Source organism: Trichomonas vaginalis, chromosome I (assembly GCF_026262505.1).
Source record: "Trichomonas vaginalis G3 chromosome I, whole genome shotgun sequence".
Lineage (NCBI taxonomy): Eukaryota > Parabasalia > Trichomonadida > Trichomonadidae > Trichomonas > Trichomonas vaginalis.
Genome location: NC_067203.1, coordinates 11,018,230 through 11,037,466, shown reverse-complemented (window position 1 = coordinate 11,037,466; position 19,237 = coordinate 11,018,230). Strand labels below are relative to the sequence as shown.

Here is a 19,237-nt window from a genome sequence, read left to right as displayed (position 1 = left end):
TTTTAGGCTCAAATTTCGCGGAAAATTTTCCAAAAGTATTGCCCAAATTGCAAAAGAATTGCCCAAACCGACATGCTTAAATTAAAAATAATAAATGTGATATTTAAAATAATAATCATTCATTAATCCAATAGAAATATTTTTTTACTCATGATTTGATGAAAGTGATTGTGCATTCATACTGTAGCATTAATAGACAATATAATAAGTTTTTAATATTGTACTTACAACTCATTTTTGTATAACGTTGCACATTTTTTTGGGTCCCACATTTTCTTGAGGGTCCTGGGTATTATTTAAAACAGTTGTCCATAGAAACACTTATATTTGAAATATTGCATATGATGAATTTTTGGGGAAATTTGAATAGTCTACAAAATTTACAATCGGTTTTATATCGTTCTCTTATCAAAATCAAACACACTCTTCAAAATTTGAAGCAAAAACCGCCAGGACCCGTCAAAAATCCTGGACCCATAAAAGCGTGCTACGTTATTGTAATCACACTAAATTATATAAAAAAAAACAATATCAAAAATGTTGCATGTAAAGCATAAAAAATCAAATAAAATGAACAAGAAATTGGAACTCTCAATTTTGAAAAGAACGGATTTGAATATTGTTTACAAATGTCTAAAATTTAGACATTTGTAAACATTTTACAAAAAGTCATGAACTCAAATTTGATGCCACATATGGATTAATCAGCATATATTCGACACATGATAGAATTAGTTTTCAAAGGCTTCTCTAATGCATTTTACATTAAAAATCACATCATATCCATATAAAAACAAACAGAATTTTATTTTAATTACATTAACAAACAATATATATAATATTATAATAGATAGTTAACTCTCTCACCTTCATTGATAGGAACAGTTCCTCCAATTCGTACTAAATTATGGACCGATCTAATGGTATTTAGAAGCATCATTGCTGTAGCATATTCCGAAGTTAAATCACCTTCTTTTCTATGTGCTTCTATTGCAAGAATAACATTCAAGAAAATCTGTGGCTTTCCCATTTTATCAATCCATAAATCAGAAAAGAACGAGTTAATAAAAGATCTTATGAACTTTCCGCAAGTCATGATCACGAAAAGGAGCATTCCATAGAATCCTCCTCCTGTTTTAGACAAGATAGATCCAATAGTTTCGTCATAAGTTGGCTTAGAGAAAACTATAGAAGAAATAGGACCTTCTTTAATATCATCAGGTAAGTTTTCATTTCTCATCGCATTGATGGACCAGTAGTAGTTACCACTGTAACTCTGCTGGAAACTAAATGTCACATTAAAGGTGTATCCTGATACGGCTGTTGCATCTGCTGATAAAGGAATAATGAAGAAAACAGGAACCAACGAATCTAAATAAAAAGTTAAGTTTTCTTGAGGAGAAGTAGATGTAACAGTACATTCTAGTGCTTTGTAAAGTGTTTCGAGATCTTTTTCACTGAGTTGTTTTCCATTCTTAGTTATTGTTATTTGGTCAATGTTTTTCTTCGTTGTTGGAGTTTGTACAGTGAATTTAAATGTCACATAAGGGATAAAAATAGGATTTGTTGTATTCTTGATTGTATACATTGCAAATCTGGCACTTGATTCTGAAATGATCCAGTTAGTCATTGTAATACCCGGATAATTAAAATATTGAGATTCTCGTTTAGAATTTGCGAAGAAAGGATCTAATTTTTGGTCATTCATTGCCATTATCTTCTTTTGCATTGAATTAGTTATGAAAGAATCTTCATTAGGAAGAACAGTACCAGTAAACAGTTCTGGTAATCCATATATTCCTAGAGATACTGATGCAACTTGTACATTGTTTGTAATTGATGTTGTACTTGAAGACATCATTACAATGAAAGGAGCAAAAAGAAGACAAAACATAGCAATCATAAAAAGAATACCTAAAACATGTGATTTCTTCCTCGAATTTGCAGGAAATAGTTTGAGCAAAGCCACTTGTTTGCAAAGTTTTGATCTCAATTGTCCAATGATCATGAAATCAAACATATTTAGAGATGTTGTACATGCAAGCCACTTTGTCAATTGTATGAATTCGAATAGGAAAGGAACTTTTGAAATTGTCAACAACTTAATATAAGTGAACAAAGGATTTGGATTTCCAAGAGATGGAGGCATTCTTGCAAAACCAAACATTAAATTGCAAGAATAAACAATAACAGAAAGAATTCTTAAGAAATAGAAAGTCCAATACGATGCATGTTCAAAACATCCGTTATCTGTAAAAACAGGAATTAAATAAGTCATGTAAATAAAAGTAAAAACAGAATATAAAAAGTTATATATGAAAAGCCATAACTTATGTTTCGAAAGAATTACCCATTGATTGAGTAAAATAAATATGAAATTACCCATCAAAAAGAAAACAAAGTCATATGTAACTGATGAAGATCCATGAATAAATGAATTTGCATCAGAAGATCTTGTCCATGACATATAAAAGAACAAAGCAATGACGAATGCAATGACATCAATAAGAAGCGCAATCTTGTTAAACGCGTATTTAATAAATGATTTCATATTAATTCTACTCAAAAGTTTTTCACTTAAACCAAGTTTTGGCATCTGGTTTGTTTGTGGTTCTTCAATAGGATGTTGCTTTGGTCTTCTAATTTGGAATGGGTGAGTAAATGAATATGTTTGACTTGCGCATGACAAACATAAAACAATTAAAAGATATATTTTTTCACCAACAGATAAATTCAAACCGAAACAAACAGAAACTTTTAATTTTCTGTGCGTTTCTTCTAGAGAATTAATAAATGTTTGTACTAATGGTTTCATTCCATAACTTCTTAATATGCATCTGAGAAACATGTAAAAGCCTGATGTTATAACAAAAGGAATATAAGATTCAATGTTAAATGAAACACAAAACAAAGCTAAGAAGAAAAGAATCAATGCAAAAACTGATCTTTCTACTAAAGGATAATAAAAACACAAAGCAAGTAAAAGAGCAGGAATTGCTTGTCTTGAACACACTTTGAGATAATGATATAATAAAGGGAACCTTGTTTTCTCAGTTATAGATAACAAATCAAGACTATGGAATATTTGGAAATGATTAAGATATGATAAAGGAAGCTGCTTCGAAAAATCAACATAATTTTGAGGAATTGCTAAAACGTTTGAGTTTGAAAATTTATCAACCATTTCAGTCATCATGTCTCTAACTTTCAAAAGAAAATCAGTGTGGACTCCTGGTTCTAAATTAATATCTGTAAAATTCGAACCTAATTCAATCAAACTGTCAACAAGCCATAAAAAAAACCATCTTAGAAGCCTCAAAACCCATCCTATGATCGAATGATATAATAATTTTACAGGAGAGATAGGAGGAGCATCAGGATTTCCGTCATTTGTAATTAGTTTGTATTTTGGAAGTGATGGTTCTTTATCTATAATTGTTTGCTTAATGTCTTCAACGGAATGAGTATTTTGTATGTCTTCTGTAATGTTTAAATTGACAACTCCTTCTTCTAAGATTTTCAAAGTGTGTTTGAAATATAAATCAGCAAATTTTTGATCGATTTCGATCATTTCTTCAATAATTTTTGTTCTATTTCTTCTAAATTCTGCTCTTTTCAGTTCTTTTTCGTGAATCATTCGATACATCGGTGAATTTAAGCAGCTTCTCAATAAGAATTCAAGCCAGAAACAAACACACCAATTAAGATTATCAACTTTGATTGTTCCAAACGCTTTATCGAAAGTTGTTTCTGTTTGAGGAATAAATCTCAAAGGTCTTAATGCTTTCACAAGCAAAATAATATATGCGTACCAAATAACAACATTAAATGATTTTGGATGGAAACGAGAGTTATAATAATTAAATCCTTGATTGATTAACAATAAACAAGTATGAATAAATGTCAAATAAGTATGTGCGTAAAAAGAAATGACTGTTGTTGCAACAGAAACAATTGTTGGGAAGTAAGTTGTTAAGAAAGATCTTCCAACAGCAGCATCAACTCTTCCGAACTCACAGAAAAGAGAGAATACAATCATTGTCAAGAAAATATAAAATATTTCAATCATTTTCACATTAGTTAAAAGGAAATAATCATACCATTCATTCTTTCCTTTGAATTTGATAATAATAAATGCTAAAACATATCCCAAAACAAGATTAAGAATAATCGTAATAATTCTTGCTTCCAACAAAGAAACTTTCGGATGAACTAAGATAATAAAAACTACAATAATTCCAAACAAGTTCAAGATGTTATTTTCTTGAATAGCCATAATAACTAAAGTAAATTCAACCCCAGAAATCAAAATAGAAGCTAAACAATTTCCAACATAAGTAATTATAGGATTAATCTGTTTCGCATCGAAATGACTCATATTAAGAAAAGCACACAAACAAACTAAAACATTAGCAAGTTTTGCAAGTGGTGTATCACATAAAGGTCCAATCAAATTTACAATTTTTGTAACTTTTGAAGGAACATTTACACTTGCAACTGTTGTAACAAACAAAACATCCAACATGAAAATAACATATAAGAAAACACCTGATTTCTTTGCTGAATGTCCTGTTACCTTTATAATACCTAGAACTATTAACATAACTGCTCCTACAATAGAAACACCTTTTGAAACAATAACAACTAAAAAGATTGCAGACCAAAAGAAATAAAATGAGAATTTCAAGACAATTGCCCATAGATTTTCAATTAGAAATGTCATCAATTCGTGATTTTCATCAACATCATATTTCCTTGCTATTGATCCGAAAAATATATACAAAATAAGAATAATTATAGGAATCATTTGATGCCTTGTTATATCAGGATGTTCACTAATACCAAAGAACTTGAAAAAGAAAGCTTTGTGTGTAACAATTGATTTGATTTCTGGATAACCAAATGTAGCAATAACTACTATCTGAGATGCAGATATTATCGTATTAATAACAATTAAAATGTAATTCCAATGATATAAAAAGAGATTTGCAACAATTAATAATTGATATAAAACTGTAAAAATGGAATTATCAATATAAACACAAGAAAAACAAAGAGATAGAAACACTCCTATAGTTCTTGAGAACTTTATAACAATCTGAGGTGGTGGTCGGTAATAATATCTTTGAATTGCTGTCAAAATGAATAAAATAAGGAATGGCCATACTTTTGAGAACATTACATTCGGATTTACAGTTACAGTGCTGTCAAAAAGCCATGGAATGTTGATTTTTTTCTTTAATAAGGGAGCAATAAAATAAATGCTCGTTGAACCAAAAGTAATGAGATTTAATACTGTCCATACCCATATATTGAATACTTTGAATATCATAATCAACAAAATACAAGCAAGTGGAATATCATAAGTTAAAAAGTCAAATTTTGAAGAAAATATGGCGTTCAATATAACATTTCCAAAGAATATAGAAACAATAATCCATTTAATAGTAACTCCAACCCATTTATGGTCATTTTCATTTACTAATATGTGTTCTTCACTATTTTTGCTTTTTGAACAATGAACAAATACAGCAGATACACCTTGCAATATGCAGATAAAGAAATTATACTTTGGATGGAATCCATCTTCTTTTTTGAAATAATAATAAAATGTTTGAGCAAAATAAACAGAAGTCATTAAAGTTAGTACAAAACGAGATGTACTCTGGAAGAAATTCACTCCAAATAATGATGTAATGCATGCAAAACATAAAACTCCGTAAGATTGCCAGGAATCTTCTAAAATACAAAATAGACCAGAAGTCGCAAGAACAACATATGGAATAATGTCCAAAAACCACCATGGAACATAAACATTTTTGAGAAGTCGAATAGGAAATGATAAAGTATAAAGATTACAGCCAATAATCGCCCCTATGAGAAGAAGATTAACCCCAGCACAAGCAACAACAGCCCATCTTGGAATCCATCGATAATGAGCTGATTCTTTGAAACTGTTATCTTTAATTGCAACAAAAGCTAAATCTGCAATTACGTAAGTTCCCCAATAACAATAACTTACAATTTTTGGTAAATTACACGACATTAAACAAAATGAGATAATAGTTAATGAAAAAACAAGTGGCATAAAAATTAAATTAATTGAATTTGTGGATGCTGTAAGAACTGCCATTGTAAATAGGAAAAGTGGACGAATAAAGATCATTAGGTGACGCATACAAACAATTCGAGATTGGCAGTACCATTGAAGAGTAAAATAAGATCTACTAGCAATGTATATCGCATCAAAGGGAATAATGATGAGTTGTAGTATAACAAATGTTGTTTTGAACATTATTCTTTGATTACTGTCAAAAAAATCGAAATACTGCATAGCTTTTGTAATTTTTGGTTTTTGATCTTTCGGGAGATAGTAAATTGTTGTCTGAGTGATAAAATATGCAATGGAATATAATAATGAGATAATCAAGACGATTGTAGGGAGAGCGTATAATTTTATTGACATTTTGTGAACGGCATTAACACCAATTGCATAAAACAATACAAAACACAAATGTATTAATGTGCTTCCATATGCACCCATGCAAGCAACATAAATCCATAGACATGGGAGTAAAACTTCGGGAAGACATAATAATTTTGATGCTGTGAACTTACGTTCTTCAGATGTCTCCGAAGTTGGAGCCGAATTATCAAGCTGGGGTAATGCAGATTGATTTTCTTGGTCCATTTTGAGTCTTTAAAATATTGAGAATTTACCTATTCAAAATATAAAAAATTTGAGATCATTAAAAAATGAATGATGAGAACGATGAGTATATTATGATGGAAGAATTTATGGAAAAATTTGGATTTGAAAGAAAAAATTGAAAATAAAATAGAATTATCGGCCAAAAAATAAGTGGGAGGAAAGATAATAGTAAATGATTCAGATTTTGATCGGAGAATTTGAGAATAGGGTTCTGGTTGAAAGTAAATATTATGTAGTATGCGATATGATGAAAGTCTGATAATAACAATGGTTAATCAAAATTGAGAGATGATTGGTTCTGCACTTTCAATTATTGAGAACTTAACAAAAAAATAAATTAAAAAAATTTTAATGATACCATGAATATCGTAATAAATTTTAATCTGACAACAAATTATTTTGTTTATATATTTTATATAAAAATAAAATTTAAAGAAACGTAAAGCCTGTGTAGCTCAACCGGATATAATAGACTCTTAAACTTGGAGTTTCGGGTTCGAGTCCCTCCACTAGCTCTTTTTTCTTTTTTCATTGCTTGAGAGAAATGAAGATTCTTCATGGATATTATTTAAATATTAATATTTTATCGCACGACTCAATATAAAACATTTTTAGTTGATTCGCGACCTTTGAATTTTGAAATTTGTATTCAAAAATGGTTATCTCTCTCTTCATTAAAGATTTTGAATATTCTTTTGTTGCGCTGGGAAAATGTGTAAAGAACATTATAGGTTATTGATATACTTGAACGAGTTATCTTTGCTAGTGGTTGTGGTTGAATTTCGAAACAAAAGCTCTGTAGAAATTGCTTGAACTGGCTCTTATGGATATCAGCATTCAAGGAGGATATTAAAATAGGAGTTTTCCCTTTAAAACTATTTAAGTATTAAACATTTCAAGTGGGGAATGTCAGATATACCATGTGGACAAAACAATACCCTGGTTTATTTTGTAAAATGATCGGTATTAAGTGTATCTAATGTATTATCAAACTACTTAGTGATAACTTATAATTAAAACTGGGGCTGCCTAAAATAAATTGGGGATATTTTTTCAAAAAATGTATGCACATGTTCCATTACCTCAAAGTATGGCTATGATTGTCAGCCAAAATGCATGTGATGCATTCGACAGATATGTGGATGGTAGAATGACAGCTCATAATTCATACAATTTTCAAATGGTCAAGCGTACAGATTATGACGTGAAAAATGTCGGATTTATGAGCGACCTCAATACCTTTTATGCAGTTTCAGATAATGATTTTCGTATTATTCAAATTAACGAAGATTTTTCTGATACACTCGATATTTTCGAGAAACATTTCCAAAACCAAATCAATTCAATCTCTCAAAACAAAACAGCAAAAGAAATATTTCTGGTTTCAAACGGAACCGATCTCTCAGTCTTAAACGCAAATAAACTTACTGTTGATAATATCCCAGTACCACCACTGAAAACGAGCTTAGCCTGGACAACCGATACAAAGTTTCTTACATACGATGTCTCAGGCTGTCTCAAACTCTATGACGTAGGAAAATTCGAATGTATCTCAACGAGTAATATGATACCCGGTGAAGGAAAGGTATTCCCACACCCAACAGAACCATACGCTCTAGTTACAGGAATGAATCTTCAATTGATTGACTTGCGTTGCCCAGGACGTGTCGCTTCAATCCCAATGCAAGGCGGAATCGGAGCTCTCAGCTGGATGCCTAATGATAAATCAGGTATTATTATTGGTTACCAGAATGGATCTATAGATTTATTCTCATTAGCTGATCAAAAAGCGATAGTTACACAACAAATCTCATATTGCCCAATTTCGGCAGTAGAGTTCTGCCGCTCGAAACCAGGAACAGCTCTAATTGCAAGTGATACTGATATTGTCTTTGCAAATTTGAGATCTTGGGGTTATGGTAGATTAACCGTTACTAGAACACATCAAGGCCATATTGGATACATCCAAGATGCACACTGGTATGATGGCGATGAATTAAAGGTCATTTCTTGCGATAACAGAAGAATTATCAACGTATTCCAAATGCCTGATTCTTATTTACCAGTTTACCAAGAGTAATTCATACATTGTTATAAAATTAAAGATTTTCTTGTAATTATTGTAAATTTTATATTTTTTAAAATATATTTTTGAAATTAATTGAAAACAATCTGTCTATTATGAAAATAATTCAACACATATCAAACTAGTAAATTATACAATGCCATGATTGCTTCAATATCTTATAAAATAATGTAATTTTATTTATTTTTAAGTATAATTCTTGTGAGTGAACTACAAAATTTCTCGATATTATGATGAGCAACCTAATTATTATTAGAGTGCCCAGAGCTTATCGCATACCCTGTATTTCCGATCAAGGGAAATCTCATAGAAACATCTTATTCCATTTGCATTCTGATACATGCGTAGCATACTAGCCTTTCTTGATTTTATTATCAAGTTGGATAAGAAATAAAAAAACGGTAAAATTAATTTTTAATCCGAAATGCTACTGATGAAATAAAGTAGAAGTCATTAGTTTCAGATACATCTATTTCAGATTTTTATAATGAAATGCTGTAACTCCTTTAAATATCTGAAAATTTAAATAAAAACATAATTAGGGAATAGTAGTATTTATTTAAAATAAGATTACTATGATTAAGATGAATGCGCCTTCTTGAAGAAGTGAATTGCATCCACAACGGCTTCAAATGTAGCAATTCCGACAAGGAATAAACCAATTATAGCAAAAATGATCATGAGCCAATAAACAAACTGTTTTCTGTTCTTGTTCATGATCTTGATGTATAATAATGGAGGTAAGAAAAGATTTGTCATTCCACCACCAATTGCACCTCCAATAGCAAGAGCAGGTCTTGCATTTGGAAGGAACAAGCCAATTAGAAGTGGAGGAAGGTTTTCGCATGCGAGACAGATGATTCTCTTCTTAAGAGGAAGAAGATGTTGATCATCTGTTCCGTAGAAGTAATGTGAATACATTCTTTTGAGGGAAAGACCCATCATTGGGTAGCTAGTAATCATAATAACGAAGCATGCAATTCTGACAATGATGAATAAATGATCATGATCGTCGAAAGCGTTGAGAATGAGAGTTGGAGTACCAGCACCAAAGAGTAAGTAACCAATGACTGCTGGAATAAACACTATATGGAAAGAGAAGAAGTAAGAAATAGCGCATGCAACGTTTCTTAAGTGAAGTGAAGGAGCCATGACTCTGATGACAGGTATAACGATACCTGAAAGAGAATAGCAAAGAACGTTGATGGAAAGTGTGTTGAAAATCCTTAAATCGAACGTTCCTGTTTCAACCGATGGATTTATGCCTTCTTTTGGCAAGATTGTGACACCCTTGTAAATCATGCCTGAGAAGTATAGCATAAGACCTATGAAACAGAAAATAGATGTTGAACTTAGGAAATTCATATTTCTTGGGAGAGTTAACATGAAAAGCACAAAGAAATGATAGCATAGAACAGTTACATAACGTTTCCAGCGTGCATTGTATAAATTAACGTGAAAGATTGCGAACCACGACTGAATAATTTCTGCTCCCATTACGACGTAACCTGTCATGCAGCTATAGCAGTATAACATAATCGAAATATCTGTGACGTATTGTCCTAATTTTCCAAGTCCAACCTGAGAAATCTTAGCGAAAGAATCGATGTCAGTTATGGTGTGAAATTTTACAATGGCACTAGCTGATACATAAGATACGCATGCTGATACAGCAAGTATAGAAATCGATGGAATTAAGCCGCAGAATGTAAATGAATTGGCTATTGTCAAAATACTTGCACCAAGAGTGGAGTTCAAAAGATTAATGCTTGTGGCAAGAACTCCAGTATATTGCGCTGGTTTTGCATCCGTTGTTGTTTGTTCTGTAGCTGTGAATAACGAAACGTCCTCTTCTTTTATCGACATTTCAAACTTATAAATTGACTAAGTTTACTACTTTTCAAAATTTGAGATTATTTTTGTGAAAAAATAAATAGAAGATTTAATTATTGTTCATCATTCTATTACCACTAACATATTTAAATTTGGCGGTTAAAAAAATTGAGAGTTTTTGATTTTCAAGAATTTTTCTGATTTCTCAATCGGAAAATAAAATACGATATTAAACGCAAATTTACTTAAATACGAATGAACTCTTGATTTTATATAATCAGTTATTCAAAATTTTTTTATAGATTTTCAATTGAATTTTGCAACAATGGTTGTTAACAGCAATAATTATACTTTTACACTCAACCCTTTAATTTTTTTCACAAATCATATTCTCTTTTTCGACAATTAAATCTGAATTTTGGAAGTTTTATGGTTTATGAGGGGTAGAACTAAACGGACATACCAGAATGCTGATGTGTATATCGTATTTATGTTTTTTTAATTAATAAACCAGATACCTTCAAACTCATTTGATTATTTGGCTGGCAGAATTAAGTTTATTTTAGTTTATCGAAAAGACAACGTGTCTCTAATTATATTTAAAATCATCGTTCCTCCCTAAAAGTGCGGGATTCGGCTTATGCTTCAATAATTTTAGCTTATTGGGCTAATTAGTCTTTTAATAACAAAGATTATTATATTAATTACGTTAAAATCCCACAAAATGACAAATAAAAAGATACAAACCCATTAAAATTGTATAAGAAAAACTTTATTTTTTTTATAATAATTTCAGAATTAACAAAGAAGCAGCTTAGTCAAGATTATAAACTCTTGTACCACGAGTAGCTCCATTTGCAGCAATAGACTTTCTGACTTTGTTTGTAGCCTTTGAGAATTTCACCTTTCTCTCTTTCTTCAACATTCTCTTCTGTCTCTGGTATTCTTTGATTGCTTTCTTTCTTGCTTTGGCCTCTTCCTTTGTTTCTCCTGGTTTTGGAGCGAATTCTGGCGGTAATGGGGCTTCAACCTCTTCCTCTTCTTCCTGTTTCTTCTTATTGGACTTCTTCTTTCTGTTTCCATCTCTAATTTGTGCTGGTAAGTTGTTTGTTGTTGAAGCATTTTCAGCAACAGATCTGATATCCAATTTGTATAAATCTCTTCTTTCTTCCTCTTCTTCCATCTCTTCTTCTTCCTCTCCAGCCTGTTCTGTAGATGGTGTTACCTCTCTGCATGTTTCTGGTGATGGCTTAACAGGATTTAATTTAATTTGTCCTTCAAAAGTCTGCATATCTGCAGCAATATCAGCCCAGTCAACTTGAGCTGGCTCGAGGTTATCTTCTTCAAGTGCAAAAGCATCTTCTTCTTCCTCGAAAAGTGTTTTTACGAAGTAATCAACTCTCTTTTCTTGTAAATCCATGGCATGGCTTCTGTGTGAAATGTGGGACATATGAGAAGCTGTAGCAGAGACACGGCTGATTGTCTTCTTGATTTCGCGGCCATCTGCTGTTCTATCTGTAAATGTTTCTCCATCGTCTTCTTCGTCTTCCTCTTCGTTGAGCTCGGCATCGAGGAGCTTAGAAACAAAGTCATCTTCAAATGGTGGAGCGTCATCATCATCAAGAGCCATTAATAATTCTGGATCAATTCCAGCGGCAAGTGGATTGTCTGTATCATTAACAAGCTTTGGAAGATTTGGATCTTCTTTTGTACCGAACATATCGTTAGTAATACCGAGTTTATCAACGAGAATATCAACATCTTCAACTTCGCGTTTGCGTAAATCGTGAACTGATCCATCAGGAGCGACGAATACACCATCATCATTCTCTTCATCAATTGCTTTGAAGTATTGTGAGTAATCTTCGCCATCATCTGGTAAATCTTCGCCGAAAAATTTGTTGTATCTTGCACCAATTCCTTTACGTTCGGTTTTTGGCTTCTTTTGTTGCTGTTTGCGCGCTTCTGGTGTCATTTGTTTTTGAAGTTGTTCGACCAATTCCGGATCAACATCTTCACCAATATGAATTGGAACAAGAACTTGCTCCGGAGCGTTTGGGTCAGCATTCAAAGGATCTTCTACACTACGATGAACAAGCTGAAAAGTTACAACTTTCCTTTTATTTAACTTCGAAGTCATTTGAGAAAAAATTTGTCTATCCAGAGCACAAAATTTTAAGCAATTTTATTGAATATGGCATTAAATGCATATGCATTTAAATATAAATTGAATTGATTCCGATAATAAGATTTTTGCTCTGGTCTCAATTTTTTTTCTTTCCAAAAAAAAAGTCACACGAAACATCTAAATGCAATTTAATGACCTCATAAATCTGCATATTATTATGTTTTGCATCAATAGGTGTAAAATTGTACAAAATAAGGGCGTATTTTTCTTTCTGAACATTACATAACTATTAGAGCCATTTCAACAACAACATAGCAAGAAAGGAAACTATTCTATGCTTATCTATTCAGTTTGACTCCATTCAATTCATTTCTAAATCTGAAATTTTTAGTTTTAAAGAAATATCAGAAATTACCCCAAAAACTTTAACTTTTAGTACCAAGTTGCCTGCAACTAAGAAATTATTCTCCTTTATGGCAAAATCATCACTTTCTCATTCAATTCTTGCGATATATGTAGCTTTAACACTTCCTTTCTATAATAAATATAATACTTAAAGTATCTAGAAATAGTACGTTATGCGTTTCTTATTATTTCTTCTCTATAAAGAAATTGATCCAAGTTGTAATTCAGAAGATGGAAAAACACTCATTAAAGTCAATGATACATCACAATATCTTAAAATATCAGCTAAATGCGAAATAATTCAAAGCTACTGCTTTTCCAAATTAAAATCTTTATCTTCTTTTACATTTGAAGATAATCCTAATTTAACAACTATTGGATATTCTAGTTTTAAAGAATGTTCAAATCTAACTATAGTCAATTTATCAATCTGTAGCAAGCTAACAACAATTGATAATTATGCATTTTATCAATGCGAGAAAGTTACTGAAATTCTTTTCCCAAATGGACTTTCAGAGATAGGAATTTGCACTTTTTATAATAACTATTTAGTAAAATTTATAACAATTCCAGCAACTGTTAAAACCATGAACTCTGTTGTATTTGATGGCTTACGTAGACTAGAAAATATAACTTTTATGATTGGTTTAGATAGTATGGTATTTTCAAGTTGCAAAATACCTTCTTCGTTTCAAATACCAGAGAATGTATCTAGAGTTCATGGACAAGCATTCGATGGCTGTGAAATAACAAATATTTCAGTTCATCCCCTAAATCAATATTTATATGTGGAAAACAACATTATTTATTCAGCAAATTAAAGTGTTTTATTTTTTATTTCTAACAAATCTACTGAAACTTTTAATATTCCAAATTTTGTTAATACATTAGAGACATATTGCTTTTCCAAATCCAAAATTATCACGATTACAATTCCAGAAAATATTGTAAGGATTGATGATATCGCCTTTAATTACAGTACTAATTTGATTAATGTAACATTTTTGAGCCATTGTTATCTTGGTGGCTCATTATTCGCTAATTGTAGGAATCTAGAGCATATATTTTTTCCAATATAAATCAGATTTTTCTTCCAATGAATGGAGACTTATTAAGTATTGATTCTGCTGCCTTTTATGGCTCTAATCTTAAAAATATTACTATTCCGTCACAGTGAAAATGAAGTTATAGATGGTCCATTTTGCCTTTGTAAGTCTTTTGAAAACATAATTATATCAGAAAACAGCCTTTTGGCTTTTATTGGTTATACCGTTGCCCAACTCACACCAGTGAAAAATATTTTCATTCCTCGAAATTGCATGATCTATTATGGAGCTTTTAACCTCATGGATAATCTTACCATAACAATATATCCTAGAAATCTTCATCTGAGGGTGTTTGATAATTGTATATATGGTTTTAATTTAGATTCTTTGTATTGGGTTCCAAGTTATTATCAAAATAATTTTACATTCAATTCTAATTGTCATACTATTGAAAGTCAAGCTTTCAGAGGATATAGAACTAATAATGATTTGGTGATACCAAAAGAAATTACAACTATTAATAGAGACGCTTTCTATGAGTGCTATTGTAAATCAATCATTTTTCAAAATGACATGTTAGAAACACCAAATTATAACTTATTTCAGGGTTGTACTTCGGCTATTAAAATGCCAGAAAAACTTAGAGTAGTAAAATCTGGTGTTTTCGAAAGATATAATGGGAACAGCATCGAATTTTATTTGGACTTGCAAATGATTGAAAGTGAAAGTTTTACTAACTGTGCACAGTTGGAAACTATAAAATTCAACAAATTAAGAGGCAATATGATCATTGACTCAAATTCTTTCTACAATTGTGCATATCTAAAATATTTACTATTTCCATTTGATAGCAGTGATATAATCACATTCAACTTAACATGTCTCAATCGTTGTACTTCATTCAAAGGTGTTAAGTTTTATCTAAATATCCCTAGAAATATTATGAATTTTAATGCTGATAAGAAAATCATTGAAATCGAAATGAAAGCTTCAAATTCAAAGGGAATTTTTATTGATTGCGGAAAATTCCATATCAAGAATCCTTTTGATGAAAAATGTCACATTCCAATTTATTCAAAAAATATATTCTATTTACCATTTGGCTTCAAGTATATAAATGTTTTTATTGCAATTCTAATATAATAACATGATTGTGATGAGTAAAGATATAGAAACACCTAGTCTTTGTGTTCGATATTGATTTATTGTGTGAGTTTTCAATATTAAATGAAAATTGTAGTGATTGATTAAAGAGGAAAATTGAGTACTTTCTGACACAAAATCCACAATGTCATAAACTTTGAAATATTTTAAACAAAAGATTCTTTTGAGTAGAAATAAATAATTTTTTTTAATATTTATTCCTTTTTTATTGAAAAAATTAAATACATTTGTATAGTTTACATGGATTGAATTAAAAATATTTTAAAAATTGACTAAAAATACTCCGATCTTCCTTATATCTATAATGTATCATGCGGATATTAGAATTATTTCTATAAACATCTTTGTTAAGTTAATTTCGAATATTTTTAAAATTCATTCATTCGCAAAGTCCTTAACACATATGGATGATAATTCTGATATAATACATTGACTGAGTTTTAAAAATATTAAAGATATATCACATTTTATTTGATATGTTCTTCAACCCATTCTTGAAGAATCATTGCATGATTACAATTTTCATTACGCGCAGCATACAAAAAGGTCACGCTGGAATTTTTCAGAATATCTCTAATTTTGAAAGCAAATTCACCAGCTTTTGAATTTTTATTAAGTTCATCTACATACAACTTTTTGAACTCATCAATCTTTTCTTCCTCATGATTGAACATTTTGCGAATCTCAGTTGATGGTGTTACATCTTATTTCCATTCATCAAGTTTTGCAGCTTCCTTTTTGACTCTACGAGGCCAAAGACGGTCTACGAGCACACGATACCCATCTGATTCTTCTACAGGCTGGTAAATACGCTTTATTTTTAGAACATTCATATAAATGAAAGTTTGTGAAAAAAAAATTTTCCCAAACCAAGGATACCTTTGAAATTATGGATTCTGAGAATATTTCCCCAACTTTCCCTGTCACAAATATTTATTGTGCATTTGTTTAGAGTAATTATTTCCCTCCAACTTTGTATATTGTTTAGCCACTTTATTAATCAAAAAATCAATTGAGGATGATGTTTGTTATGTTTTTGAGATTTTTCATGCTCCCAGGTAACATAGAATAAGGAACCCTAATATTTTTTTTTCATTTGAGAAAACATACTAACTAATAATTAATTTTAAGGGTTGACCGACCTAAATTGAGAGGACGTAATCCTCCCGATTTTTTCATTTTCAGCCTTGGTAAAATACCCTCGAAAACTCAAAAAAATTGACTTGTGTCCATTTAAAATGGTTCGTCGAGAGGTGTTAAATTATTGATTTTCAGGATCGTAACTCATAATTTTTTACAATCATATTAAAATTATGCGAGAAAACAAGCAAAAATATTCGTTATTTTAGTATCAAATACTACAAATCCTAGATTGCAATATATTTTAGCACGTAAAATTCCAAAATTTACCGGAATTGAATAAAATTTACAATAAACATCAATCCATTCTAGATTTTGCATATTGTTAATGATTTCCATACTATTTTTTTGCAGACTGTTCTATTGTTAACCGCGATTGTCTAAATCAATTTCATATAATTAAAATTTACAAATCCCATGCGATTATTATTTCTTGTCTGCAAAACACCTGTGCAACCTCTTTAAATATAGTTGCTTCAAACTATTAAAATACCAAATTTATTTATTTTATTCCCAAGAATGAAATACATTGACTAGAATTCTCGCAGTAAGCGTTATAAATATTGAGAAATATTGTGAAATAAATGTCTTGTTTACTAATTTGTTCGATTATTTTTAATATTTTTTTCCATTATGTTGAAAAATCAAAAGAATTTTTATTATTTTTAAATTACTAGGAGTATTAATGAAAATTTTAATCTCCTATTTTTATACAAAGAATGGAAACTGGATGGTGAATCATTAAATATCTGAAATTCTCGCGCATCAGCTTCGATATTATAACTCAGTTGTTAAAATCAATGCTAGCAAATATTTAGACACCAACTAAACTTGGTTCATTTCTGATGCATATTTCTTTTTTTACTTTTTTCCAATTGAAATCGAATTTTACAAAACAGTTTTTTGATGATAATTTCTACAAAAATAGAATTAACATTCATTTGCTAAGATAAACAATGTCAAATTTTTAAAAATTAACGAAATCGTTCGTATCTTTTCAGGAAGGTATGTCGGCGAAAAAAATTCGTATACCAAATCAAATAACATCATATGAAGATATTATTAATTGTACGTATTCCGATTTTTGAGCAACTTTAGAAATCGATTTCAAGATTTTGGCAATTTGATCATTTATTAAATTAGTACATATGTAATAAAATGATATTCAATTTTCCAAAATTGTATATAGTGCCAATAAATTTTACTGAAATAAATATAATGGGAATGATATAAAGTTTGTGACAAAATATTCATTTTTATACAAAGAAGCTATTCATTTTTAAACAACTATTTGAATATACCATCTGTATTAGATATTGATCAGATTTCAATATCTGAATAATTCAGCTTGAATTACTATTCTATAAAATCTGTTACACATGGATATATGGTGTTAGGAATCAATATTTTGATTATAAGATTAATACAAAAAAACTTTGGGATATTATTCTCATTTTGCAAAACACTTCAATTTGGAACGGAATAAATATATATTCAGCAATAATTAATTCTTTTTGCCGTTTGTAATTCTAGCAACATTCCAAAATGGAGGAGTTTTTTAAAAATAAAGAAAATTTTTATAGAAAAAAATCAAAACAAAAAAATTTATTTTCAAACTATCTTTTTCAAACCTTTAATCATCAAAAACACAATTGTTAATATTCATTCTTTCTATTGTGCTATTCGAATAGTACGATTTATACTTTTTTTGCTAATTTATTAAATATGTCGAATCCGCGGAGGAGCGCTGTTGCAAAATGATCTATGATGTGTAGCGGTGTTTTGATAAAAAGAGGTCGGTCAACGTTTTTGAGTTTTTTCGACCTCATTATTTTTCTGATTTATCTGTTGCATTATATCAAGGGTACAATAATGCATGATATGTCACTGTTTTTATCTAAAAATTCCATAGTATTTCTGTAAAAAATTTATCCATAAAAATTTTTTCCAATCGAAAGAAAAATCGAAAATTTTGAAATTTTTATAGAACAATATTGTGACCGAAAATTCATTCTCGTTGCATACATCTCATTAAGGTAAAACATTATCTGAAACAACCATGTTTTAAAAAATTATAGATAACGAGATATTTGATACTTAATATCAATAAATTTTGAATGCCCTCTCAAAAATTGAATGGACGTCGGTCAACCCTTAATATCTCATTTAATAATAAAAATTTGTATCATATCACGAAAATAAGTATTTATAAATCAAATATAATTAAGAAGATGACGCATTATGAATGAAATCCATTTGACTTTGCTGGGGATTTTCTTCATCAAGTTTTGATATAATAAACTCAATTGTTGTTATTCTGGGAACATAAATTGCGCTTTAATGCAAAGGTTAAATCCCAAACTAATCGATTCTTCATTTCCTGAACATCGTTATCTTAATCTTCAACTTGATTATAAGCATCATCAAAAGGATTTTCAGACATCGGGGTGTTTTGTGACTCTATTATAAGTGAAGGCAGATCCTACTCGTCATCAGATATAAAAGATTGAAGCATTATTGACATTGCGTTTTAAACGTACAGTCTCAGAAATTTTATCAAAGTTTTTATTAAAATTTAGAACGAAAGATTGAGATTATCAAATGTTATGCTATCAAATTATATATATTTTCCTTTGTTTCAGACAAAGACAAATACATTTTTCTTGGTTCAATTCGTCAAAACTCAGTATTGCTGAAATACAATTGAATTTGCGTATCTTAAA

The 19,237-nt window shown here is 30.1% G+C and overlaps 5 protein-coding genes and 1 non-coding gene across 6 annotated transcripts, besides 1 other annotated feature; 3 read left to right on the top strand and 3 right to left on the bottom strand.

Moving 5' to 3' along the window:
- Window positions 1-792: 792 nt before the first annotated feature.
- TVAGG3_0966910 (Piezo-type mechanosensitive ion channel component family) lies at window positions 793-5,332 on the bottom strand (the record flags this gene model as incomplete). Its single annotated transcript, XM_001581453.1, has 1 exon — window positions 842-5,332. The coding sequence occupies one exon, from the start codon at window positions 5,330-5,332 to the stop codon at window positions 842-844; it is 4,491 nt and encodes a 1,496-aa protein (XP_001581503.1).
- A 1,824-nt stretch (window positions 5,333-7,156) lies between these two features.
- TVAGG3_0966900 lies at window positions 7,157-7,227 on the top strand. The gene has a single exon. It is a non-coding gene; the product is annotated as a tRNA-Lys (tRNA).
- Window positions 7,228-7,335: 108 nt separating this feature from the next.
- On the top strand, window positions 7,336-8,928 carry TVAGG3_0966890 (WD40 repeat-like family; the record flags this gene model as incomplete). The annotated part of the gene is made up of 1 exon (XM_001581454.1): window positions 8,277-8,792. The coding sequence occupies one exon, from the start codon at window positions 8,277-8,279 to the stop codon at window positions 8,790-8,792; it is 516 nt and encodes a 171-aa protein (XP_001581504.1).
- Window positions 8,929-9,003: 75 nt separating this feature from the next.
- TVAGG3_0966880 (amino acid transmembrane transporter protein) lies at window positions 9,004-10,670 on the bottom strand (the record flags this gene model as incomplete). The annotated part of the gene is made up of 1 exon (XM_001581455.2): window positions 9,378-10,664. The coding sequence occupies one exon, from the start codon at window positions 10,662-10,664 to the stop codon at window positions 9,378-9,380; it is 1,287 nt and encodes a 428-aa protein (XP_001581505.1).
- Window positions 10,671-11,413: 743 nt separating this feature from the next.
- TVAGG3_0966870 (low-temperature viability protein LTV1-related family) lies at window positions 11,414-12,771 on the bottom strand (the record flags this gene model as incomplete). The annotated part of the gene is made up of 1 exon (XM_001581456.1): window positions 11,446-12,771. The coding sequence occupies one exon, from the start codon at window positions 12,769-12,771 to the stop codon at window positions 11,446-11,448; it is 1,326 nt and encodes a 441-aa protein (XP_001581506.1).
- A 566-nt stretch (window positions 12,772-13,337) lies between these two features.
- TVAGG3_0966860 (ribonuclease inhibitor domain-containing protein) lies at window positions 13,338-13,985 on the top strand (the record flags this gene model as incomplete). The annotated part of the gene is made up of 1 exon (XM_001581457.1): window positions 13,338-13,985. One exon carries the CDS (start codon window positions 13,338-13,340, stop codon window positions 13,983-13,985), a length of 648 nt encoding a protein of 215 aa, XP_001581507.1.
- Window positions 13,986-16,504: 2,519 nt separating this feature from the next.
- Window positions 16,505-18,667: a mobile genetic element.
- Window positions 18,668-19,237: the final 570 nt, after the last annotated feature.